The 27878-nt window shown below is 44.9% G+C and overlaps 1 protein-coding gene across 9 annotated transcripts in view; it reads right to left on the bottom strand.

Annotated features, from left to right (window-relative positions):
* Window positions 1-27878, bottom strand: part of NCAM1 (neural cell adhesion molecule 1) — a 267775-nt gene that overhangs the window by 85414 nt on the left and 154483 nt on the right. For all 9 annotated transcript variants that reach the window (XM_043533907.1, XM_043533912.1, XM_043533909.1 and 6 more), the window contains 4 exons: window positions 5051-5125; window positions 3173-3391; window positions 1355-1498; window positions 228-365 (listed from right to left, as the gene is read on the bottom strand). In XM_043533907.1, the coding sequence (XP_043389842.1) occupies window positions 228-365; window positions 1355-1498; window positions 3173-3391; window positions 5051-5125 (576 nt within the window). The remainder of the gene's footprint in view (window positions 1-227; window positions 366-1354; window positions 1499-3172; window positions 3392-5050; window positions 5126-27878) is intronic.

The raw sequence follows: 27878 nt of genomic DNA, 5'->3' as shown, positions 1-27878 counted from the left end.
CTCCTGACATGATAATTTCCTGTAAACATCTTGTAAATGCCAAATTGATTTCATGGGTGTGTTTATTTGACACAGCAGAGTGAGATTAATAAGCCTCATGGATCATGATTCTGACAGTTCACGAGTGTGAACTGATGATCATGTCTCTCCTTCCAAGACAAGTGTGCAGCAGCCTAGAACCCAAGTAGCACAGGTCCCCTCCACTGCCAGGGCTCCAAGCTGCTCACCATTCACAATGACCTGAATATCCTTGAAATTGACCTCCCCACGAGCCAGGATTCTGCCCTCACAGCGGTACGTCCCCTCATCCGTTTTCTTGATTCCCCGGATTTGCAGGAAGTTGTTGGGCAGGACTATAAATCGGACTAGAAGAGACAAAAGGAAGCTTCAGTCAAGGATCATTTAGAGAGAGCTCTGCAACCAATGGGCACTTCCCCACCCCCCTTACAGCTTGGAGACAGAACTTAACGTAATGTAACTTCCCTTTCCATCAGGGTAATGAAAGTCACCCCCATAATCAGATCTGACATTGCCAGGAAGAACTCATCCAGGAGAGATTCCCTCACACAGCAAGCTAAGAGGCAGTGGGGACAAACCGCTTTGTTATTTTACAACCAGCACTTTTATTTTACTTTAAGTTTAATCAATACCTGGCTTGGGCCAATGAACCATTTACTGCTTGTCTCCCAGGGGAGTGGAGTCTGGTCTTAAATAATGATAATACCTAGCTCTAATATAGCATTTTTCATCAGTAGATCTCAAAGCACTTCACAATCCTTTAGTGCGTGTATCCTCACACCACCGCTACGAAGTAGAGCAGGGCTATAGCCCCCTTTTCTAGATTGGGAGCTGAGGCACAGGCAGGCTGAGAGACTTGCCCAAGGTCTCACAGGGAGACTGTGGCAAAGCGCCTAGACTGACGGACTGGGAAACGCTGCAGAGGCAACACTGCTCACATGCTCAGGGGAGACAGTGCTCTGGAGTGACATCAGCCCATAAAATCCATAGATGGGCTCCACTGTGTGCGGCTCCTTGGCCCGGGGTAGGGGAAATGGGAGGGCTCTGGCCAGGACAGGCTAACTACTTGGCGTCTTTAAATCCAGACTGGATTTCTCTTTCAACTCTATTTCAACTACTAGATGCTGTTTTTTAATGCAATTCCTGGGTGAGGTTCTCTGGCCTGTGTTATGGAGATCAGGCTGGATGATCATAAGGGTCCCAGGAGGCCAAACCTAATGTGTGCCATTTTACCCTCACTGCTCTGAGTTCCCTGTGCCTACTTGTCCATTTGCCACCCCGGCAGACCTACACAAGGCCTCTGAAAGGGCAAGTGCCAAGACCTCTCATTCCTTACCATCTTTTTTCAGGACAACGTCCCTGTCCTTATGCTTCCACATAATGGTGGGAGGCAGCGAGCTGAGCACATCACACACAATCACAGCATCTTCCCCCTCCTGGAACTCCTGAGGGGTGGGAGCATTCCTGAACATCAGCTTCTCTGAAAACAAGGAGACCAACAGGACAATGGAGCTGCTGCCCCAGCGAGTTGTGGGCACCATCTGAATTGCAAGGCACGTTGCCAACTAAAAGCACAGATGAAACAATGATACACGTGCACGAACCCACTTGGGATGCTCACGCCATAGCAACGTGTGTAGCTTGGCATTGGCATCCTGCACTATGGTACAGGAACCCTGTGCTAGTTACACACCAAGAGGCAACTGGATTCACAAGAGTGTCCATATTTGGATGTTGTGTTATGGGAAAGCCAAACGCAAAACCTCCCAGCTGGTAGAGAAGGAACAGCTAGGATAGCTTTGCCAGCTGAGGGCTACTATGAGCCTCCTGAATGCAGGATCCCCCGTGGGGCTGTGCTGAGCCCTGATCCTGCCTCATCCCAACACTGCCTGATCTGCACCAGGCACATCATTCCATGCTTATCTCCCAGACATTCATGTCACATTGGGCTCTACCTTCGCACCTCACTATCTTGCATCAAAGATTTTAGTGGGGTCTCCAGCAGGGGTGAAGGACCCTTTCTAAGTTCCAAGCACGTTCTGCAAACTGCAAAGACCACGGGATTGTCCAGCTCTGTGATTTGGAGATTCTGGCTGTTCTGTTTCTACCCAGGTCTCAAAGCAGTGGGCCTGAGGGCAGAGGCTCCAGAAAGTGGCTACAACAACCTCTGTTGTGGACAGGGACTGCTGGAGCTGGCTGTCTCCCCGGCCTACTTGCTGTGCAGAGACCCTGGGTAACAAGAGGCGAGCAAAGCATGTACGATAGTAACAGACATCACAGCCAACCAACCCCTTGCTTTATCCGTCGCACACCATTAAGCAGGTCAATGCAGGGTCGCTGAATGGCTTAAGCAAAGGGTGTGTTAGGAATGGCCTTCCTGGCCCTGAACTATTCAGCTTAGCCTGTGGATCCCTTTGCTTGGCTCCTGACAGCAGTATGGGCCAGGGACCATTCACACAGCCAGAAGTAACCCTCAGGATGAGCTCTCAGTCTCCCCGCTAACAGCATGTGGGTGACACCAGGAGGGTCTGGTTTGGATGGAGGAACATGAATTAGATGGGGAAGCGCAGCAAATGAGGAACGTGGCCCTGAGGCCAACCTGACAAATCACAGGGTTAACTGAGAGGAAATATGGAAGTTGCCCACTGCTAGCTGGCCAGCTTGAGACACAAAGGCCAGCCTGGCCTGGGCAGTGATGTAAACACTGTCCACGAATGGCTTTTCAATGCTTCTGTTTCCCTCAGTAACTCTGACAACAGAGATGGGCGGTGGGGGGGTCAGTCAGACAAATACCATGACTACCTCCGTCCCATCTCCCTTTGTGGGACAAACTCTCCTCTTCCCATATCCTTCACAGACCAGCCCTTCTCCTAGCTTCTCACAGGTGAGCGTCTCCTCGCAGGCAAGGTTGCCCACCACTTTCCAGCCTCCTGTTCATGTCCCTCCCCACCCTTCTTCACAGTCAACACTCCCCTCACTGCTAAGGGAGGAATGAGCTCCACTTTGACAGCCTTCCACTTCCCAGTCTGTTTGGGAGGTAGCTCCCCTTCCTGGCCACCCCTCACTAACAAGAGCCACACCTCCCCAGCAAGTCCCTTGGCCTCCCCGCAGAAGAGCCCGACCCCAAAGCAGGCTCCCAGAGCCGTGCTCTTACGGAAGATTTTCACGTTGACGGTGGCCTCGGAGTCGCCCTCCTCCTCACTGGTGACGACACACTTGTAGATGCCAGCATCATCGATGTTGGCGCTGTAAATGGTGAGGGTGGAGGAGAAGTCATCGTTCCGCACCACTGAGATGCGCTGCTGGTTGGGCGTCAGCTTCTCGCCGTTGGGGGAGAACCAGGAAATGTCTTTGGCTTTGGCTTCCCCAGTCACTAGAGATGAAACAAAGCACATTGGACCTGCTCCCTCTCAGCCAGCCAGGGCCCTGGCGGCCATCACCTGCAGGGTTGTGGAAAGGGCCCAGACCAGGCAAAGGATTTCTGATGCCCGGGCAGCGTGGGGCATGCTTACTGAGCTGGGTTTGTGAGAGTGCCTACCCCACCTGAGGGGGCACGTTTAAGCCCCCTTGGATTTGTTGACAAGCCCAGATGCCAGAGGGCTAATCCCAGCAGTGTTTCACACATTATACACCATGTTCTGGCTCCACCAGGGACAGCTCCCCACCCTCACAGAAAGACATCTATTAGCTGCTGCCCCATGCAGCCAAAAGGAGCAGCTGCCCATTTCAGGCTTGGAATGGCCTCATATACATCCCTTCGGTCTTCTTCCCCCACCCCGCTCAGCATGGAAACACAGCACTCCTCCTGCTCCAATAAATATCCCTGTTTGCAGGTTGTGCTGGGGCATCGCATTGCAAACCAAGCTGGTTAAATTGCTGCACCAGCACATCAAGCAAGTTAAACCTGCCACTGCATCTGATGCATATCAAAGCAGCTTGTAAGGACCCATCTCTTGGAGCTCACGTTTCATGGTTTTCCCATGTGGCTTTGCTGTTTGTTCAGAGGAATCTGTCAGAGGAATTTTAACCAATCCCATTTGCTGAGACCAAGGTAGAGTCATCATAGTAGCACTTACTCAGAGGACACTTTTGCCTTCAAAGCACTTTACATACATTAACAAATGACACTGCGCTGCGCTAGCCTAGGTCCCACAGCCTCCTCCCTTGCTCTAACGAGGAAATGCTTGGGGAAGTCAGACACTCCACCACTGGAACTTGGCTCCAAGCCATGTTTTAATGTTTGCTTAGTGTCATGCTTTGGTTTAGGGGTGACCTAGGATCATTTGTTATCATGCCAGTGTTGCACCCAGGCAACCAATTCACCCAGGCAAACCAGGCCAGTTGCTTTACAGGGAAACCTGTAGCCAGTAGCATGTGTGTGTGCTGAAATGGGGTGTGCTGCAGTAATTGTGCAGTACCACACGGGATGCATGCTTCTTTCACCCAGCTGGTTGGAGCAAGTGGCAGGAAGGGTGATATTAAAAATGCAGGATTCCTGTGGTATTAAAATCCTTGGGGGCTGAGGTGGAGATTTTCAAAGCTGCCCAAGGGGCTTGGAATCCAAGCTCCCATTCAAGCTCTTGGAAATTGGGTATCAGAATCCCCCAGATGATTTTGAAAAATCTCGGCCCTAATACAAATACTTCTAAAACAAAAAAGACCAATGCTGAGATGTGATGTAACACATTTCTGGGGCATCTCTTCTGGGGTCTTCGGGGTTCTGCGATGGCTCGTTTTTGGTTGTTTTATTGTTACAAAAACCTGCTAAGAGCTGCCTTCTCTTCCCAGCCCCAGGAAGTGGATCTTTACTCTCCCAGCCCAACCACCTCTGTCACCTTTGCTATTATACCTGCGATTGCTTTTGATCTGCTTGAATTACAAAATAAAAAACCAAAAACCCAACAACATGGAGAATTAAATGGTATGTCCCTGTACATGTGAATATGTCTGGGGCTGAGTGGAGTGGGTTCCCCAAAAGCGACTCAACAAACATGGCTGGAAAATCCTGACAGCAGCAGCCGACAGCACTCACCTTGACATAAGAAGAATTTGGATTCTCCTACGCTGATCTCCACCTGACTTGGAACAATATCCACTTGTAGAGACACTGGGAAAGAATGCAAAGCAGGAGTTAGGCAACTGGAGTCATCCAGCAGAAAACCGTCCTGCCTCTTGGGACTCTGTCAGCTCAGAAATGGAAGGGCAAGGGCTCTTAACTCCAGTTCTAACGCTCCCAGCCAGCATTTGATTATACACAGCCTTCCATCCTAAGGATCTCAAAGAGCCTGTAACGATATGAGCCACTTCCACCTCTTCCTGTGCCTACACAGAAAGGCATGGAAGGAGCTGTGTTACCTGGTGATCTGTTGTACACCAAGATATGGGCTGCACGTCATGCTTGGAGGTGGACTGGAGAGTGCAGTAATAAGACCACACCATTTGGGCACCCTATTATTTGTGGTTACTGCATCACATGGAAGGCATCGTGGAAGGAAGGGGCTGCAATGAAAAGAAGGTGGCGGCTTAGTGGGCTTGAAATGGGAGGGTGTTCAGTGCATAAAGGGGAAAGCAGAGAAAGGAACAGAGCTGGCAGTGGGAGAAGAGAATCCCAATTTGAGTCTGGCAATGAAGTAACACGCTTCAGGCTGTTCAGCTGCTCAAGTATATACTGACTCTGTGCTTTCCCTACACACTCAAGGTTTGTGTGCTGCTTAGCTTCACAGCTGCTCTCACCCTGCCATGTGTTTGCCTCACATTTGCATACAGAATTATTGCCATAACACACACGTATCAGTGCTTGTGTCAATCAAAACAGCAACTGCACTGTCCAAGATATGGGTGTGAGATTCTGAGCATCACTATTTTTCTTTAAAGTTTGCAGGCATCATGTGTTGAGCACTGGCAGACAGCAATGACACATTGTTCCTGTGACTTGTGTTGAGGGCTTGCAGCTCAGCAGAGGACAGTCCCTATCCTGAGAGACTACTAATATTCACTCTTCCTCAAAACAGGGCAAAGCTACTGGAAGTGGAGCAAGCTCTGCGACAAGCAGAGCAGCATTCAGAGACAAGTCATTTACGCCTCATAAGGCTATTTAGGCCTCTTCATTTTTGCATTGTCTTTGCTCTTTGTGTTGCAGAAGCACAGTTAGTATCCGAATGATCTAGGACTGGACTCCTTGGCAGGCTCAGGCTGCTTTGCACTGCCCTGGCAGCTATAAACCCAATTTAAATGGCCCATTAAACCAGGTTAACGGCTGCTCTGTGTCACCAGAGCAGTGCAACACGGCCAGAGGAGAGTACCAGCGCATCTGGCCCTTTGAGTCCAAAGAGAATTGTTTTAAAAATAATCCAGGTACGAATGTAAACAGGCTGGATCAAGAGTCCAGAGAGAACACTGAGGACCCTTTGGCTGTGAGAGATGAAAACAGTTCTTAGGACTGCAGAGCTCCAGCGCTTTAAATCCTCCTCTTGGAAAACTCCACTTCACTCACACATCTTGTCTGGAGGTTACTGTCGCTCCTTCCTGTTTTCAATAAAGTACAGGCTGCCCTTTTAGCTCTTGCATTCAGCCCATTTTATTTCTGTGTAATCTAATTTCTCTCAACCATATTACCTTAATATAATTCACTCCCAGACAGAACTGCAGGTACAAAAGGCCAGACATAATAAACGGCTAAAGGTTTATTAGATCCAGTGCAGTGAGAACTAAATAGCCTAGTTCTATTAATCCTCCTGACATTGTGCAGTTTACACCATGCATCGTGTATGGAGTAGCTCCTTCTCAGTGGGTCATTGCTCTGTGAAGCAAGTACAAAGGTATTAAAAGAGTTCTTACCCTTTGAAACCCAGGCCACCAAAACCCAGAGCACCATGTCTCCGCAGCACAGCTATGGCTGCTTACAGGGGGATTAGCATTCTGCTTCAGAACAGAACTAGACAGAGGGGGACACCATCAAAAACTCAAGGCATGTCAGTCTGCAGCAACTGCAGGATTCTCAAAGTATGGAAAGATGCTACAATGATGCATTTATACGGGGGCTGAGTTTTAATGGTTCCTAGTATAAATGGGCCCAAGTCTAAGAGGTAGGGTATCAGGAGAGGAGAGGCAAGTTTTTATAAACTAAATTAAAGCCCACTATTAGAGCCTTTATAAGAGGTTTTCAGTTCGATCAGTTTAATCTATCTTGGATGCCATTTTGTCTCCAGATTTTGAATGATGGCTCCAAATTTAGAATTGGACTGTCTGGACCAACGAATCCTTAGTATGGCTCAAGTGCTAACAACTTACTAAGAAGCGTTCAGGAATCTCTGAGTGAGCAATTTGCTGTGTATTTCTGTGTTTCACTGAAACAAGTTCAAAGGCTTCGGTAATCAACATAAAACAATCCTAGGTAAATATTCAGTCTATAGCTATTCTGGACTAGGCAAAATCTGAAACAGAGACACAGGCTAAAATTTACAATGGCAGGACCCTAAATATTGGCTCCTAAATTGTATTTAGAAATCTAAACAAGAAGCCAGGTTTTCAAAAGCAACCAACAGCTCTGATTGAAGGCATCTGGAGCTGCGGGGTGCTCAGCACTTTTGAAAAGCAGGTCACTTAAGTAAAGATTTAGGAGCTTACATTTAGGTACCTATGACTGAAAATCCAGATATTTTTTTAAAAAATGGATTAATATTTAACAAAGCAAAGAGAAGCAACTGATCAGTAATGTCAACAAACCAAAACAAAAAAGGGGAAATAACATCTACTGAAATAATCCTGTTTGGGTCCAGCAGGGCGAAGGTTGAGATGCAAATCAACCAACGGAGGAAAGACAGGGCCACAGCCAATTCCCCCATCCCAAACTTGCCCAGTCCTGCACCTCACTATAATCTGAGCAAGGCTCCGAGTTTCTGCTCATTTTCTGGCTTCTGTCTGATTTGCGTTACTCTTGCAGCACTATCATACAAACAAGAAAAGATCCTAACTCACCCTTTCCTCTGCATCCCCAATCGAGCAGTGCTCGGTGCTCAACACCCCGGAAGACAAATGCCCTTTCTTCCAGCACCCTGAATCTCAGAGCACCATTCCTTCATGGTGTAAGTTATGAGGCATTAGAAATAATTGGACACTCGCTCTCTGCCAGATGGAGCCTGATGCTGCATCAGCTCCCTGGCCTAACAAGACCAGGTCAAATAAGAATTTCAGGAGGCCAGACCTAATGTGTGTTGTTTTTAAATCGCAGCCATTAGTTTGCAGAAAACAATCATCTAAATGGAGCTCTTTTTCCATCCTGCGTTGCCAGAGCATTTCTCATCCCGTCTACTGCAAATGCTTTATCTGTCACCTTTAGTCTTTTGGTTCCACAGTATTTGTGGCCTTTTCCCAGGGGCTGCTCACTTTACTGTTAAACCATGAAGACATTCGTCTCAGATGCCTGCTCTTTCTCAGTCTTTAAAACATTCCTCTCAAAGGAATCGCCGTATCTCATAGATCAATGGCATCGTTCCTTATCACGACCGAGGAAAAGGACATGTGCTGCTGAATTACTCAATGACTGGACTACAGGCATTAAGCCCCAGAGCTCTTTGAATATACAGAACAGATGCAGGAGCTTTGTCATCATTCCAGTGTTCAAACAAATGACTAAAGAAGGGCAAGAAACCAAATAAAAAGCACAAAAATAATAATAATGGAGGTGGATGACTATTTTCAAACATCACAAACACTTAGCTCTCACTTTTTATCTGCAGAGGGCCTCGCTCACTCAGATGTAAATCCCACTGAAGCCAACAGAGTTTATTATAAAAACACAGTACAAAGCTTTTAACAAAAATCCTTAAACATAGTCCATTTGTCACCCCAGTGCATGTAGTCCTTAAAATCCCACAGCATCTACTTCAGGTGAGCTGGTAATGGAAGATGATAGGAAGGCAGAGCTGCTCAATGCCTACTTTGCTTCAGCCTTCTCACAAAAACATATGACCAGACAACTAGCGAAGTTACCATAGACAATAAAGGGGAAGGGATGCAGATCAGGATAAGAAAAGAAGACATCAGAGATCTTCTGACCAATTTGAATTAATTCAAATCAGTGGGGCGGGATGCTATTCACGCCAGGGCACTGAAGAAATTAACTGAGGAAATCTTGGAGCCACTGGCAATAATATTTACATGCTCATGGATGACAGGAAAGCCCTTCTCCAGTCTTCCAGGGCCTAACATAATGCCCATCTTTTAAAAGGGGGAAAAGGAGGAGCCAGGAAACTACAGACCAGTCAGCCTGAGTTCGATGCCTGGAAAGCTACTAGAGCAATGTATAAAACATTCAATTTGTGACTACCTGGAGGATGAAGGGGGAAGGTGGTGGACATAATATACCTGGACTTCAACAAGACTTTTGACACAGTCCAACATGACATTCTGATAAGTAAGATGGAGAAACGCGGGCTCCGCAGAACTACCATTAAGTGGACACATAATTGGTTAACAACTGAAAACAAAGAGTAACTATTAATGGAATGTCGGATTGGAGGGAGCTCTCAAGTGGGGTTCCATCTGTTCTGGATCCAGTGTTGTTTAACATCTTTATTAATGACCTGGATGTAGGTACAGAGAGCAAGTTTGATCAAGTCTGCAGATGACACAAAGCTAGGGGGTTTGGAGGATAGAGCTAAACTTCAGAGGGATCTTAATAAATTGGAGAACTAGACTATAAACAACAAAATGAAATTCAACAATGACAAATGTGAAGTGCTACACTTAGGGAAGAAAAACCAAATGCAAAAATACAGACTGGGGGAAAACTGGCTTGGCAGCAGCACTGCTGGGAAGGATCTGGCAGTTGTGGTGGATCACAACTCAACATGAGGCAACAATGTGATGCTGTGGAGAAAAAAGCAAATGCAATTTTAGGTTGTATTAACAGAGGCATAGCATGCAAGTCACAGGACGTGATAATACCATACCGCTCTACTCAGCACTGGTTAGGCCTCAGCTGAGCAGTGTGTCCCATTGTGATCACCAATGTATGGAAAGGATGTAGAGGAAACTGGAAAGGATCCAGAGGTGAGAGACAAACATGACTGAAGGGATGGAATGCAAGCCATACGAGCAAAGGCTGAAGGAACTAGGTATGTTCAGTTTAGGAAAGGGGAGATTAAGGGGGGACATGCTAGCCGTCTTTAGATACTTGAAAGGCTGCCACAAAAAAAAGATGGAAAAAATTGTTCTCTTTCGCCACAGAGAACAGACAAGAGGCAATGGGTTCAAACTACAGCATAGGAGATTTAGATTAAATTTCAGGAAAAAACTTCCTAACGGTCAGAACAGTAGGACAATGGAACAGAGGCCTCGAGAGATTGTGGAAGCTCCTTCACTTGCGGTTTTCAAAAGGAGGCTGGAGCCATCTGCCTTGGATGGTTTAGACACAACAAATCCTGCATTTTGGCAGGGGCTTTGAGTAGATGACCCCTGCGGTCCCATCTAACCCTATGATTCTATGATCTGCTTCATTTAAAGGGGCCAGTCACCCTGTGACATATCCTTAGCTGAAAAGAATAGGCTCCTGCATCAGGGCTCAAATTCTCAGGCTCTGGCTAAGTGTTTCTACAAATTACATCCTCTAATACATAAATTGTGGCTGAATGTTAAATGATTCCTAATCACGCTGCACATGCTGCCTATCCAGGCTGCGGAGTGTCACTTGACTCTTGCTGCAACGTCCCACAGGGCTCATTCAGGCTTCTAACGATCCAAGAAAATTGTTCGCTCAAGACCACATGGAGACAGGGCATTTTGGGGTCCTGGAGAGCCCCAGAACTTGTCTGTATCTTGTTCAGGCAGCACTCCACAGAGAAGAGGAATCCCAGTGCCATGGCAGCTGCAGTGGGGTGTCAGATGAGAGTCACACTTGCTCGCATGCAGAGTTTCTGTCTCTTGTCATATAGTTAGACTTGAAGCTCTCTGGGGCGGAGAACGTTTTTGTTGTTTTTGTACCACCTAGCAGAACGGGGGCCTGGCCCATGACTGCAGTGTCCACACGTTAATGCAATGTAAATCATCATCATCTCCTCCTTACCCAGCCAGGTGGCATATTTTGGAGGGGATGTGCCTGGGAAAGCAGCTGAAAATACTTTCTGAAGCAGCAGCTCTTCAATTTGCTTCATGCTGCATCAGCATCAACAGGCTGCACACCCCACTCTTTCCTCAGCTGTTGGGTGGGGATGAGGGAGGCAGAGAAAGGGGTTGTTGGTTGAAAGCACAATAAGGAAGTCAGATGTATGAGCAGGACACTCCCAGCCAGTCAGATGGAGACAACTCTAAGCAACACACAGACACAGACTGCCCTACGTGGAGAAAGAGGATGGCTGGTTGTAGCCTGACATAAGTATTTTGCCTGAAAATCCCCCTCGTGCTTATTGCATAAAAGGCGTCTCATGCTCCAAGCCAGACGATAAAGACAAAGAAAAATCGTCTTGGTAAAAGACATTTAAACAAATCCACCCCTCTGGCGTCAATGGAGATTTCACCGGGTTTAAATCTGTCCAGCGATAGGAAGCCCATGCAAGATCAATACCTGTTCACAGATGAACTTTGCCATATGACTTATATGAACATGGATGGAATAGCCAGGTGGGTAAAAGTCCCCACCCTATACCATGCGTTAGAAATGAAGGGCATTCTTTTTCTCCTAAAACAGCTTTGCCTAAAATATGTAGAGATTTTTTTCTACCTACAATTTGGGTCTCAATTCAGTTACCCAGAACAGTTGGCAGCTCTCCTGTGAGTGACACAGATGTGAAACAGAGCACAAGAACAAAGCGGGGTAAGAAACAATCATTTCTCAACATTTTGGATCACTGTGAAACTCACCCAGGGAAACAGAGATAAAGCAACTAACACCCCTCCCCTCAATTGCTCAGCAAGACACGGTTACTGTTTTTGTACAAAGTCTCCCAGAGGGCTAAAAGTGCATCCACTTCCAAAGCACATCCCCCTTTGAGGTCGAAGCTGCTTGAAATTAAAATGACTGAGCACAGGAATCCACTAGCACCAACACATCATACACAGCGTGTTGCTTCCTGACTTGCGTGTCGATCCTTCCACCTGCCAGCAATGGAAAGGGAGCAAGCAAGGAGTTCAAGTGACCCATGCGACAGGGGCTGGCGGTGTTAGCGGCAGCGTTGCTGAGAGCTCTGCTCTCTGCTGCAACAGGAACAAGGAGAAGGGTTGCAGAGCTGGGCACTTCTGCATCTGATGCTCCTGATTTACCTTGCCACCAGAACAGCATCATTAACAATGTCACTGTTTGAAACTAATGCCAGGAGGGGTGGGGTCGGGGGGGGGGAGAGAACCTTCATACACAAAGTTATAGGCCTCTTCACAATTGAATTTACAATCACAAATGGTGACCCCATCTAGCAGCAACAAGTCAACACACCAACGAATTAGCTCCTGCCAGATGGCAGTTTGGTCCTTTTATCCTAGATCGACCTTCCAGTCACACAGGTAACATGCAAAACCAAAGCCAACTGCTAACCAGATGTCTGCTCTGCCTGAAAGAGCCAGTGAGTCCTGGCAGGTGATCACTGCTGAATCACTGCAAAGACAGCAGCTCCCACTTACAGCAAAATAACCTGCCCTCCCACAGCGTAGCTCCACGCGGCGAGCATCTGCACTCTGCAAGCAACGAGACAATAAATCAACATGGGGCATCTCCTCTACACCACAGTACATCAGAGCTAGATGTCATCAGAAAGCTACAGCTCAATCCTCCTCCCATGGAAGTCAGTGGCAATATTCCTTCAACAACGCTGGCTAAGGGCATGGTGGTCAACCACCACTAGGTTTTGGGAATGTCTAGAGCCAAGCCGATTCCTATCCTTGGGCCCATGTCTGATGTTGCTTCTCTTTGCAGGTCCTTCTGTACATATTTCCCAAATACACCAACACCTTGAGAAGGCACACACACTTAGCAGGGTCCATACAACCATTTTACAGATGGGGAAACTGAGGCACAGGGAGGGGCTGTGACTTGCCCATGCTCTCCCAGCTGGCCAGTGGCTGAGCTGGGAAAAGTATCCAGGTCTCCTGAGTCTCAGTCCAGGGCTCTGTCCACGATGCCACACAAATACTCAAGTTTGATTCCCCATGGATTCTGTGGACAGCGATGTGTGTCCCCGTGGGCAGTGATTCGTTCGCAGGAAGTGCTGCAGCAGGCAGGCAGAGTTGGAAGGTAAGAGATTTTTGTTAAGCATGCTGTGAGGCCGGTGTGACATAGTAAGGCTCTCTGGTTTGAGAGGCAGCTTCCTGGCACCAACTTGCACCCACAAGCCTCTGGTGCCACCTACCATACTCAGTTCCTCCTGAACCCTCTTTCTCCAGTTCCGTCCGTCACACTGCAGAAGGGAAGGGAGGAAGCTTAATTTTCATGTACGGTTCTGCATTAATGAAACAACTCTCCTCCATGCACATGTCACCCCCGTCCTCCGGCCATCCTGTGTGCATTATGAACTCATGGAAAATACAGAATCAAATCTTCCTTCCTGCAAAGCTTCATTAATGCAGGGATTCTGACGGTGTCCCAATCTGACCAGATGCAACTGCTGGGCCCCCATCTGCACATTCCCTGCTTTGAAGAGTCATTTCTCCGCCTTTATTTCCCATCTGGTGTGTGTCTGCTTCCTTCAGCATGGGGAGATAAGCTGAAGCAGCCACACCTCAAAGACTTTTATCAGAGAGAGAAAGTGATGACTTGCAAGAAGCTGCTCCCTCTATATTTGATTTACCATATCCCAGCACAATGCTGGCATTATCCCTATAAACGAACCCTTGCTGTCAGCCATGTTGATCTGGCCTTTAAAAATGTCAGTGTCTCATCGAGAGCTGCTATTAAGCAGTGACAGCTTGACAACAAAACTTACAGTGCAGATGGTGCTTTGTTAGTAAGGGACCAAGGAGAGAGTACAGAATACAGCTAGCCTAGCCCCATAATGGAAAATAAAAGTCACTGAAACACATTCAATTTCTTTTATCCTCTGCTCTGCTGCCCTGCCTGTTCTATATAGGGGGGGATTATGTGTCTTCTGTCCTAGTGATAATAATCTGGCTACTGATGGACTGTGGAAGCTGGGGGGCTACTGTTGGACTGTGCGGCCAGTTTTGTTCAACATTTTCATTAATGATCTGGATGATGGGAAGAATTGCATCCTCAGCAAGTTCGCAGATACCACTAAACTGGGGGCAGAGGCAGATACGCTGGAGGGTAGAGATAGGGTCCAGAGTGACCTAGACAAATTGGAGGATTGGGCCAAAAGAAATTGGATGAGGATAAGTGCAGAGTCCTGCATTTAGGACCGAAGAATCCCATGCACTGCTACAGGCTGGGGACCGACTGGCTAACTGGCAGTTCTGCAGAAAAGTACCTGGGGATTACAGTGGACAAGGAGCTGGATTTGAGTCAACAGTGTGCCCTTGTTGCTATATTGGGCTGCATTAGTAGGAGCATTGCCAGCAGATCGAGGAAAGTGATTATTCCCTTCCATTTGGCACTGGTGAGGCCATACCTGGAGTATTGCGTCCAGTTTTGGGGCCCCCACTACAGAAAGGATGTGGACAAATTGGAAAGAGTCCAGCGGAGGGCAATGAAAATGATTAGGGGGTTGGGACACATGACTTATGAGGAGAGGCAGAGGGAACTGGGCTTATTTAGTCTGCAGAAGAGACGAGTAAGAGGGGATTTGATAGCAGCCTTCAGCTACCTGAAGGGGGGTTCCAAAGAGGATGGAGCTCGGCCGTTCTCAGTGGTGGCAGATGACAGAACAAGGAGCAATGGTCTCAAGTTGCAGTGGGGGAGGTCTAGGTTGGATATTAGGAAACACTATTTCACTAGGAGGGTGGTGAGGCACTGGAATGGGTTACCTAGGGAGGTGGTGGAATCTCCATCCTTACATGTTTTTAAGGCCCGGCTTGACAAAGCCCTGGCTTGGATGATTTAGTTGGGGTTGGCCCTGCTTTGAGCAAGGGGTTGGACTAGATGACGTCCTGAGGTCTCTTCCAACCCTAATCTTTTATGATTCTATTATTCTAAGCTGGTTTGAGCCACTGTGGAAGAATGGCTGTGGAATTCCTTTCCTGAGGGGAAAAGTTTGGGCCTGAGCGGTCAAAGAAAACAGCATATGTACAAAAACTAAATAAACTGGACCCCAAAAGGGGACTGTTAATTTAAGTACTTTGTACTGAAAACAACTCACTTGAAAGAAGCAAAAGGAAGCTGAGGACAGCATGCCTGAGGGCCTTCCTCTGTGTCACAAAGAGGCATGCTCTGCGATGACACCTAACATAGGCACCCGACATGACTAGACAATTCTTGAAAATTAAGCCCTTCACATAATCTCAACATTACACAAAACTCTAAAAATACACTGGTGCGACTTAGTGTATGCACTGATTCCCTCAAACTGCTATGGGGTCTGCGGGAACACTCTCAAGCGCAATTAGTATGACCCTGCTAACAAGCCTTGATAGAAATTAGGAACCACTACTACATTCAACCCTTGATCAGAGGCTGATAATAAAGTACTCAAGAGAGCAGCCTCCCATTAAATATGTGACTGGTGTAGGTTTGGGGACACTGGGTTTCCTATAACCATCTAAATGCCATCGCACTCAGTCATAAACACTGTTAGAGACATTCATAGAAACTAGCTATTCATTTGCCACAAAGTCCTTATAATTTAGGCTGCTAAATTCACATAAGGTCACTTGGTAGGTATCTCTCATACCTGTCCCCCAACTGTTTTGTCCACCCTTGCTACAGTATTATTTCATTAGAGACTCAATTTCTCAGTTCATAAAAATGACTTTCATATGAAGGTACATATCACACAAACTGTTGGGTCTCGCAATCTGAAGTGACACAGCAGTGCCAAGGCAGGACAGGGCTTTCTTTTATACTTGAGCAGCTCCTATTGCAAAGAGACCTGTACAAACCTCATCCTCAAGATGCAGACATATCTTTTGTCAAGCCAGGACCGTCTTTTTTTTTTGCCAGGGTAGGAGCCAGACCCAGACCTACAGCATGCGTTTCTGAATGAAGATACAGAGCTGTACAGAACATGAAAGTGATAACACTGGTGAGCAGACTCATTTTGCATTTTTTAAATATATACCCGACATAAAGGAAGGGCCTAATTTGAAAAGATGGCTAATCAAGAGATTAGGGTGCTAGCCTGGGAGAGTTGAGTCTGATTCCTTGCTCCACCACAGACCTGCGATGTGACCTTGGGCAAATCACTGTGCCTCAATTCCCCCTCTGTAAAATGGGGATAACAGTGCTATCTTATCTCACAGGGGTGTTGTGAGAATAAATACATTGGAGAACATAGCTCACATGCTGTGGTAACAGGGGCAGGATTTTTCAGAGGTGCTGAAGTCACACTGAGAACTACAGGCCAGGCCCGCGGTGGGTTGATTTTATTTACAAATTTGAAAGAGGAAATAAACCAGATATATTTAACGGTGCCTGTCAATTGTCCAAGCTTTGTCTCTCCAGCACTGCCCCACATGAGCTCTGAGAAAGTCAATATATTCTATAACATTTCACTGAACGGATTCCGTCAGTCATGCATATTATACACACCCCAGATCCCAAGCTATTTAGTGTCACTATACTCTCTATTTATAGGAAAGGTCAAACCCCAAGGCCTTGTTAGATCCACTGAACAGCAGTCTATACTATCCTGGGCCCTGAGAATTATTGGCTGACATTGAAAACAGGTCTTGTAAATCAGAGAGATGATTACTGCTCTTTCCACTCTCCTTTGGACTAGAAAGGAAGAGCTGAGAATCTGCCCCGTCCTCCAAACTTCAGAATCAAACTAACAGCCATGGTCAGATTCTTAACAGTGCTTAGCCACCACAACTGAGGTCAGATATGTTGGCTGAACATTGGATGCTGAACTCTTTGGAAAAATTAGCCTTAAAGCATCACAATGGGAGCTGTTGGGTCTATGTGTGTAAATAAAAGAAAATAAACTGCACTACTTGGAAACAACATGGTGGCAACAAAGTAAACAAACACACTAACAAATACATAGATAAAAGCAAATATAATACAAGTCTGATGAATCAAATGTCCAAACAGTGGGGCAGCTGCATTTGGGGCGATGGGCCTTGCTTCATCTAAAGGACAAAGCTGTAGCTTCAGTTTAGTGCCTGGAGAGGTGACTTCAATTGGTCTGAGTCCCCAGTGAGTTTACATGGTGGGCCTCTTGTCTTGGAGCACACACCTGTCCATACGACAAAGCCGTCGCACAATTAAGAACCAGTAACACACATTGTTCAAGAAAGGCCGAAGACTGCCACATGAAGGGATGCTGCAGGTCAGGGCTGAAGACTATTGTTAGAGCTGTGGGACACATGGGACTGGAAGAGAAGGGGGTTCTGTGGGCCAAGAACAAGGCTCATTGTTGGAGGGCATGGCTACCTTAAACACACAGTGTTGCCAGTTAGGAGAAGTGCATTAGCAGAGTTATGAGGGGGCCCTAGCCAACCTGATTGTTCCTTTCTTTTCAGGCGCAGTAAATTTCCAAATATTGAAGACAGCCAAATCAGTTCATCTTCAGTCAGGAAGATTTTATATTGAGTCCCTCTGTGTTGTCAGGATTGAACGTGGATCGCTCAGCAGTCCGACTGATGTAGTGGTGGCCACATTTGCTAGTGCGAAATCAGAACACAGGTCCTTTTATGTCGCAAATCAATCAAAGCCCATTTGCAAGCAAGAGCCAATGAAGATTTTAGATACTGGGCATGAACGAGAAGAAGAAAGGAAAAGAAGAGATCTCAAATAAAAGGCTTCTCAAGTGGGGGGGGGGGGTTCCTCTATTAGTCTTTCAAATAAACACTATTTGTTTTTGTTTCTCCTGGGTTACAAAGACCATTCCTAGGGACTTAAGTAAAGACTTCAGTACATCTGTGTTAAGCTGGTGAACTCCACTGATTTCAGTGTAAACTGCAGTAACAGAGGTGTGAACCAGAACGGAGGTAAGTGAATTTCACTAGTTGAAAGTGTTCTTGCCCAAAGTGCTAGAAAAGAAACTCATTGTGAAATACCTCTGTTTCTTTTCCCAATACCTGAATTGGCACAAATGCTATTTGTATTGATTATTTTTAATCTCCAACCCCTCAAAATGCAAACCTGATTTAAAAGGCCAGAAATGAGTCCGTCAAACGACCTGTCAATTTCCAGACATCTGCCCTGAGAAACAGCTTTAAAAATATGACTTCAAAACTTTTCTACATATTTCTAACCACCTTCTTAGTCCCCTGTCTCCACTCTTAGTCATGGCCATTAGCTCCTTTAAACCTCCACAAAAAAACCAACAACCAACAGATCAAAATAAGCACGGACGCTGCCTGCCCCTTGTCCTTTTATTAGGCAAACTAGACAGACTAATTAGTGGATGATATTATATCCCCTACTGCCAGGATGTATTTTGCGCAGGAGACGTTTGGAGCCATCCCTATTTTTTTGCATCATTCTGCAGCACAGTGGGTGAACTGAAGCCAGTGTAATTTTCCAGCTTGTTTTCTTGTCTGCAGTCACATAGTTGCTGAGCTATACAGACTTAATTCTACTCTCAGTGTGTCACAGCCACCTACATTCTTACATGGCATCACCACCCCAGAGTAACAGCATCTAGACAAATATAACAGATGTAAATAGGTTCTTATTTAACGCCTCAAATCATAAGTAATGCTGATCATCCTTTATCCCTTATCTTAGGTATCTGCACTCATCAGGTCATTTGTGGCAGAAATGTAAATGAAATATAGATGCTATGTTTCTCAGACCAATCCAGACAAACCATTTTGCATTGTCCTCCCCTCTACCCCCCTCTTTCCCAGTCCACTAATCCAGCTAATCTCAAACACAGCCTGAAGTGGCGAGAGTTAATAGCTTTGTATAAAATCAAATCAAAGCTGCACAGTTAAAGGTGATTTTTATTTCAGTCTGTCATTAGCAGCAGGTCTGCAGAATTAAAGAAACCAGGGCTGTTTTATGAAGCACACACAATAGGCTTAAGCATTCAAGCTGTTTAAAGTGGCAAAAAGACAGTAGCAAGGTAATCCCTGGGGCAAATGCAAAATCTCAGGCAGATCTCACTGTCTGGTATCACCACCTCATCCCCAACCCTTCAGAGCTGACAAACCTCTTCTGCCACTGTGGGTTTGCTACTGATAGGTATTTGGGGCAGCTCTTAGATTGCTGGGGCAATTCTGAATGGCTAGGAGGCTACTTTGGTAGGCAGAGACAATTCTCCCAAAAATGTATTAGGACTGGGAACAATATTTCACCAGACAGCACTTTACAAACAGTGGGCCTGATTCTGATCTCCTCTGCAATGGTGTAAACCTGAAGGAACTCAGCTGAAGCCAAAAGACTAACACCATAGTAAATCCAAAGTAACCAAGAGTGGAATTTGGCCTATTCATTCCCTGCAGGCCACCAGACGTGGTTTTTGCAAGCTAAAATCATGGTTTTTACTACACCAGGAAAAACTAGTTAGTCCCTATTTAAGGCATTTTCTATTTTATACCCTGTTTCATGACTGAACAGCACATTACACTTAGTTTTAGTTACACATTCAAATGGTGGTTACATAAGGCAGTAGATTTGGAGATTAATTTAGGGCTGTACAAACAAAAAGTAAAACTGCATTAAGAGTAATACTAATAAATGTAATTATAGTGCCTAACATTAGAACTGCACCTACTTTGGTTGGGTATTTTCTCAAGGAAGTTATACATGTCATGACTCATATTCCAGTTTCCAACATTATAGAAACAAAAGTCAACCATTCGATTATATGAAAATGACAATAATGCAGTGTTATAGGCATGAACCATTAAGCAATCAGAAGCAGGCGGAGTTGTAGACAAGTCCAGGTTCATTTGCCCTGGAGTATTCCATAGCAGAAGATCAACTTTGATGTAGTGGACAGACTGAGTCTATTCCTCAGTTTTGACACTGATCTTACTGCACCACCAGTTCTATGAAATCAGATGGAATATGAGTCTTCCTTCAGATTTTGTGACTATGTTACAGGGGACCTCTTCCATGATAGATTAAAACACTTGTTTTGGATACAGACCTTCTACTTTAAATGCATGTAAATATGGCAGAAAGTCAGGATTTTTGCTGAGCAACCACTGCCTTGCAATTTCTCGTTCAGTTGATAATTTCCTTCCTATGTATTTTGGATGAGGGAGGCTGGCTAACATATGACAAGAATAATGGCCTTAAGAAATCTCTTCTGTACGTCTGCTTTGCGTGGTGCAAGACCTTCATTTATCAATCGATTCAACGATGCTTCTCATGCAACAGCAATTGCTGATGTGTCCCTTTGGAGTGTGCCAAGTGCCACAGCAACTGGTTTCAACTGACTGATCAAGTTCTTCAATTCTCCATAAATCCCTTGGTTATTAATTATACTGACCACTCTATCTTCGAGTTCTGGCTAGCGATCACTCACAATACTGAGATAATGTGGCCAATTTTTTACATTTCCAGGCATGTTATTTGACAGTTCCAACATGTCATCGGGGATTTGGGTTTTTACACATCCTTGGCTGTCTTTTATCGAGGCTGATGGTGATTATAAAAGTGTGTGTAAATCTATGTGTATTACCAAAGCACTTGACATAAGGTCTTCTCCAAGTAGATTTAGCCAATCTGACGCACACGTAACCAAAATATCATCTTGTTCCAAATCGTTTGTCATACTTAACAATACAACCATACAGTTCTTTTGCTAATGCTTTAGCTTCTTTTGCCAGCGTAACATTTCTTTCCAGTCTTCTTATCAATTGCTGATACATAAACCACAGTTTTCTCTGTCTGCACATAGTTAGCTGTCTCTGGGTCATTGTGCACATTACTCCAGCCATCTTGTACTAATGTAACTGCTTTTCCGTGTAATTTGTTGCATGCGTCCATCCTCAAGCCAACAGTAACAGAATCGAACAGTTCACCTGCTACTTGCTTTCGACTGGGTGCTTTGTAGCCTGGCCTAATGCAACTGATCGTTGCTTGGAAAAGTTGGATGCTCAATAACAGAAAAGGGAATATTATAGCCATAAAAAAAAATCTGCAAATTTTCAAGTCTATCATTTGTTTCCGTTCTAGCATTGTTTTTGTTACAAACATATTCACATGTGGTTGAAAAACCATGACACTTCCTCCTTGCTGTCCTGGATCTGTCTTTCTTCTGATTTGCTTGGCAATGGCAAAGCAGCACTATCAGTATCTTTGTCCTCTGAGACTGATACTAATAACCAGATACATTTAGTCAAAGTATCTGTTTTTTCCACTGCGTTTTGCAAAATGTTTCTTCATACAGTCTGCCTTCCCACTCCCTTTTTCTTTGCAATTTCTGCATTTAATACACTCTGTGCCATCTTTGTGAATTTTCTCAACATAGCCATGAATTGGATCAGCTGGTCTTCCGTCTTTGCTCATGCTGAAATATTTTGACTTGCTTCACTGTACTCACTGAATTCAGTTACAGCAGCTGCACTCCAGCCAGCCACACCAAGGGACAAAGTACTGGACTGGACAGTTTGGCAGTTTACCTCAGAAACGGAAACGTCTGAATCTCAGAATTCACCATCTGTTTGCGCTAAAAAATATGTAATTTTCATTGCTAAACAAAGGAGGACTTCCCAAATTCAGAAGTTTCTGTTTGGCAAGGCAAAGCACACAGCTTTAGGCTGAAGCTCTTTTTAGGCTGAAGCTCTTTTTTGTTTTATTGTATTTCCCTTAATGAAAACAATTAAATTATCTAATTGCTAAATAGTTTTTAGTAATTTTCATTCGCATTAGTCTAATAATAATTTTATTTTCCCAGTTTCAACCAGTATCTACCAGTGCCCTGTCCTAGGCTAGTTCTTCCCAGGACACTGCCAATCTTGCCTGCAGGACATGCAGGTCTATGCCTCCATTTAAAATGCTCCTGCGGCACAGCATAGACATTTATTACAGCAATAGGAGGGGTTCTCCCAATCATTGTAGGTAATTCATCTCCCTGAGCTGTGGTAGCTAGGTTGACAGAAGAATTCCTCTGTCAGCCTAGCACTGCCAGGGGTTAGGTCAGTTTGATTGTCTTTCAGAGGTGTGGATTTTTCACACTCCTGAGACGTAGCTATGCCAATGCAACTTTTCAGTGTAGACCAGCCCTAGGTGTTACCAATAAAGCATTTAAGTGACTTGACCAAGGCCACAAATAGTCAGCATCAGAGCAGGGCCTAGAACACACAGGACTTCCCGGTACTGTGTTCTGGCCACTAGGCCACAATTCTCATTCCCAGTACATATTACATATACGGATGAGGGGATTAAACCAGATGCATAACTGTCTGCACTATTAATAACTCAAAGGCAATACAAAATGTAAAAGAATTACCTTTTCTAAAGACCTACCTGAATGATACACCGTGCTGGAAAGGCCTAAGTAATGCAAAGTGGGTACAAATCATGTAAATTGCTCCATTGTTTTGAGAGAACAAAGCAAAGCAAATAAAGGAGATAAGGAACAGAACATTCCTTGGGCGGTGCAGACTTCTCAGGGGCACAGTTTACAGACATTAGGAGATTGGCATAAGGCTACATCTGCTACAATCTTCAGCACTATAATTCCTCGGCAGCCATACAAAAGAGAAAGTGCAGCAACGCCACTGACTGATTGCTTCTCCCATAACAGACTGAGAGATTAATATTATGTCCATTGTGGTATAACGAAAACAACTGGAAAACATCCACCAGGCTAGTCATTTGGAATTGGCCTAGTCCCAAACTACCACATAGGAAACATCATAAACTCATTCTCACACACAACAGAGACCCAGAAACACAAAAGCCCCGTTAGCTAATCTGAATAATTTTCAACAAGCTTTCCTATAATTCTATAAAAATAATGTCCCCTCAAACCAGAAGGCTAGCTTAATGAGAAAAACAGACCCCAGCACCTTTTCTCACTAGCAATGAGGATCATCTCTGCACTTGGCTCAACTGGTCCCATGAAACCATTGCAAGACCTGGAAACTTCCCACTGTATTTGTCCAGAATCTGTCTTCCACTGGAGACCAAGTGGGCCAAAGGGAAACTAATGTTTTAACACCTTAGGTTTGTGTTTAAACATAGATCATTATATCTATTTATCAGCTTGGGGCTGATGTGAAGTTTATTTCACAGCGATATGTTCCAAGCATATTCCAGTTGCCAACAACAAAGGGCTGGGGGGAGGGGAGATAACCCCACAGCATCTGTTTTGGAACGTCTCCAGTCAGCACCACTGAGATCTTACTGCCCACCAATATCACTGCATGAAATCAGCACTGATCAGAAAGGAGGTTTCAAATATTCATACCTGCATATATGCCTATATGATCTAGTCACTACAGGAGCTTCCTTGGGATCTGAATTCCCATCATTGTGCAAGTGGGTTCTGTACATGAGCATAAAAAGGAGATCACATACTCTGGGGCAGCGGTATTAATGAAGCCTAATTTAAAGCGTGGAGGCGGTTTCCAGAGCATGAAGGGATATTAAAGTTTGAAGATATTGCCACTCAATAGGGCTTTTTAATCCCTTTTTTCTATCCCTTCCCCAGGAGTTACGGAGTCTGAAGGATCTATTACAGCTCAGTACTACAGATGGGTCCCACAGGTCTCCGACGACATGATGCCCTAATGATCACATGTATGATGAGCACCAGTATCTCCTCTTCCAAGCTGTCGCTCTATGCTCACTTGCAGATAATTTCAATCTGCTGCATTGTGAAATGCTTCCGAGTGGCAGACTGTGGGCACATAACAAACAGCAGCAAAATAACTAACAAGCTTTTCATTCTGACTGAAAAGAGTCCCATTTAACGACTTATAAAAGTGCTCCCAGCATTGAAATCAGGTCTGTCCCGGGTATACCTCATCCCACAAAACTGTACTTCTTTCCCCAAGCACCGTGTCAGAGATCTGAACATCCCAGTGTAGGTTACAGTGGAGCCAAAGTACTAACTTTGCCCACTGAAAGTACTGTGACCGGTTCCCCCCAGGGTGCCACCAGGAACTGGGGTACCACTGAGCCTCCTGATCCACCAGCCTGTGCTACCTTTCACACTGTACTGCTGTGACAACCTGAAAAGCCCTCCAGCCTACACTTTCACCAGTCCACATACCAGTAGGGACACACCCACCTGCAGTTATATGCAGGCTCTCTGACCAGCCTCTGCATAGGAAGGCTACAGCTAAGGAAACTCCCAGCTCCCCGGTGTGCACCCCCTCTGGAATATAAACCCAAAATTATACCATCTTGCGCTGCACAGAGACCTGTACAGTGTAAGCTCATAAAGTTCAGCCCCTCCCTCAATGTGGAGAGGAATATGCAATAGCCTTTGCCCTTGAGCTATGATTCCCACACACTTCACTCCAACTCACTGGTTTAGATAAAGCAAAAACAAGTTTATTAACTACAGAAGATAGATTTTAAGTGATTATAAGTGATAAACAAATCAAAGCAGATGACCTAACCAAAAATGCAAACTAAGCTTAATATATTAAATAGACTGGATATGAATTAGCAGATTCTCACCCTAAGAGATGATACAAGCAGGCTGCAGATTCTTAAGGGGCAAGCTCCACTTGCTTTACAGCTTGGAATCTCCAGGTGTTTCATTCACAGGCTAGAAATCCCCTTAGCCTGAGTCCAGCACTTCCCCAAGTTCAGGTTTTTTTCCTCAGGTGTTTCCAGGAGTCTTCTTGCGTGGGGAGTGAAGAACACCAGTCCCTCCCTGCCTTATATAGCTTTTGCATATGACAGGAAACATTTGTTCCAAAGCTTTGTTGCCAGACCAGTCTGTGGGGAAAAATACTGACATCCCAAGATGGAATCCTGCACCAGGTGGTCTGATCGTATGTCCCTGTCGAGTCAGAGTAGCTGTTACTCATCAGCTGTTTGGAGTGTTCTCAGGAAGGCTCATCGCCAGCTGGGAGATAAGCTTCTCCTAAGGCCTATTGTTTTTTCCTAATAGCCCATTGCCCCAAATAGGCCCTTTCCCACCCACTATCTAGACTGAAAACATTTTGTCTACTGGGCGTTACCCATGTGTAATTACATTTGAAATACGGATACATATTTAAAATGATACGTGCACACAAATACAAAAATGATACCTGCCTAGAAATAGGATAATCATATTCAGCAAATCCTAAATTTTCCAATGACACCTCATAGGATGTATCTTGCATAAAATACCTCACCATTATGTCAATCATTTCACATCACTATGAAGAACATGGGGTAGAGTGTCACACGTATATCATTGCCCAGGGCCACGCCCACATGCCTTGTGCAGCCACCATGGCCACTGTTGCCAGTGAGCATTTAGGATGCACCAGGGATACAGAACACCACAGATGGACAGTCTCACGAACAAGGTACAAAGCCCAATTGCATTTGAGACCCTCACGAGGAAGGGAAAAGCACTTTTTATGGACTAGGCCATCATCTTTTGCATTCCTTGAAAATAAAGATGCTTGCATTACAAAGGAAGCCCGCTCAGATGCACAATCACATTTTATTTTATAAATATACCTCACCTGTGCTGCTAATACTGACCCAACTGAGATCAGTATAGATACATACCAAGTACTAAGAGGCTCTTTAATTTAGTGGAGAAAGGAACAACAAGAACCAATGGCTGGACATTAAAGTCAGACAAATTCATAGTCAAAAATAAAAAAAAAATTTACAGTGAGGCTGATTAGCCATTGGAACAATCTACCAAGGAAAGAGGTGGGTTGTTCATCTAATGAAGTCTTGAAATCAAAACTGGATGCCCTTCTGGTCTAGTCAAACACGTTATTGGGTTCAATGCAGGAGAAACTGGATGAAATTCTCTGGCCTGTGCTATACATGGTCAGACCTGATGATCTAACAGTCTCTTCTGGCCTTAAACTCTATGAATCTATGAAACTAAAAAAGTTTTAGTAATATCATGGGTTTTCTGACCATTATGATGTTGCTTTCTATCTGCAACTTGGACAGTGCAAATAAAATGTTCAGTATCCTTTTTAGAATCCTAGGCACTAACCTTGTTGGGTTTGGGTTTGACAAACTGCAATATCAAAATCTCTCTCATGCTCTTTCCACTGAAATGATTAAAAAAAATCCATGAGCACATGCTTACTCATATTAGAATCCCTACATCAGGCTTTCTAAAGCACTGAGGTGTAAATTACTTGGCAAGGTCCCTTTAGGAGAACATAAATCACAGTGTCTCCATTTCAAAAGTCTGCTTCAAAAGCAAGACACGCACTTACAGATGGTATAAATAAAGGCACATCTTAAATTGAAGTTGCACCAGTCAAATGCCGGGGATGCTTGTATATAATTGCAACTTACAAGCCTGCAGAAAAAAGGACAATCCTGCAACCCGAAAGGTGCAGTGGTTTCTCCGGTGTAGCAACTGAATAGACTACCAGCTCAAATACATCATTTTTGGCATCCTTTCCTTGTATCACATTCCAATGCAGAGTTTAATAATTAGTTTGTTAGGATTTTCCACTTTACCTGAAGGCACCAGCTACTGAATTCCCTATACTCTAGAAAGATATAATTATTAAATGCCTAAATTAACAAAAATCAAGTTTCACCTCCTAAAGCAGTTTCCACTCTGCTTCCGCTGCTTGCTATTTGATTGCATGGATTTTAAGGAAGTTACTGATGTATTGACTTCAGCTGACACGTGAATGTCTTGGTCACATTTCCAGCCACATGCAAGGGATATTTTCCTGTGTTCCTTCACATAAATAACCAGGGATAACATTTTCAAAAGTAACTAAGTGATTTGGAAGAATAAATCTAATTTTCAAAAGTGACAGATATTTAGGAGTAAAGTCCCATTGACTTTTGATAGGACTTATGCTTCCAAGTGTCTAACCTACTTTAGAAAACAGGACTTAGGCACCTCTGAAAATTTGGCACCCAGGACATTGAGTTTAGTTTCCTTAAAACTGATGCAGACAGGACACTCTGAAACCTACAGTAGAGGAGATCTCAACAGCCAGCCAGTATGGCCTTTATATTCTGCTGGAATGCTGGTAAACCTGTTTCTCCCTGAGCCTTCTCCACTGCTCCTTGTGCCACAACTGAATTGCTGAAAGTCACCAAAAATCTTTCGAACCTGAACTACACCCAGTGCTCATGGGTTTCACCTTCATGCACCGATGAGGTTATCAAGGAAAGGCTGGGCATATATGCACTGCAGGTCATGTATGGTGCACAGGGTGACCAGAGAGCAAGCGTGAAAAATCGGGATGGGGTTGGGGGGGTAATAGGCATCTATATAAGACAAAGTCCCAAATACCGGGACTGTCCCTATAAAATCGAGACATCTGGTCATCCTAATGGTGCACTATGTACACATGGCCCCTAACAGCTCCCCCTTGTTTGTTATCTGAAACACTGACATGCAGTGCGGAAGAACTGAAACATTAGGAAGCCAGGAATCTGCAATTAAAGGAATCGGCATAAACCTGCAAAGCGATGTTTAAGCTTAGCGCCTTGCAGGATGGAGTCCTCACTGCACAAGGTGCAGAGGCTCATTCTCAAGGGTCACACCATGCTGTTGCCTGTCCCACAGCAGAACACAAACACATCTGTGAATCTTTTTGAGCATTATTAATGTGCTAGCGTTTTTAGTGCATTTTCACCATCCTTCTTTCCGAGGACAAAGTGAGGCGGTAACAAGCGTGAAATTCTTCTGCATTGACAAACTACTGCTATTAAATAGCATCACTTCAGAGGGGGAGCTTTA

This window comes from Chelonia mydas, chromosome 22 (genome assembly GCF_015237465.2).
Source record: "Chelonia mydas isolate rCheMyd1 chromosome 22, rCheMyd1.pri.v2, whole genome shotgun sequence".
Lineage (NCBI taxonomy): Eukaryota > Metazoa > Chordata > Testudines > Cheloniidae > Chelonia > Chelonia mydas.
Note: the sequence above shows the minus strand (reverse complement) of the source record. Positions and strands in the feature narration are given on the sequence as shown.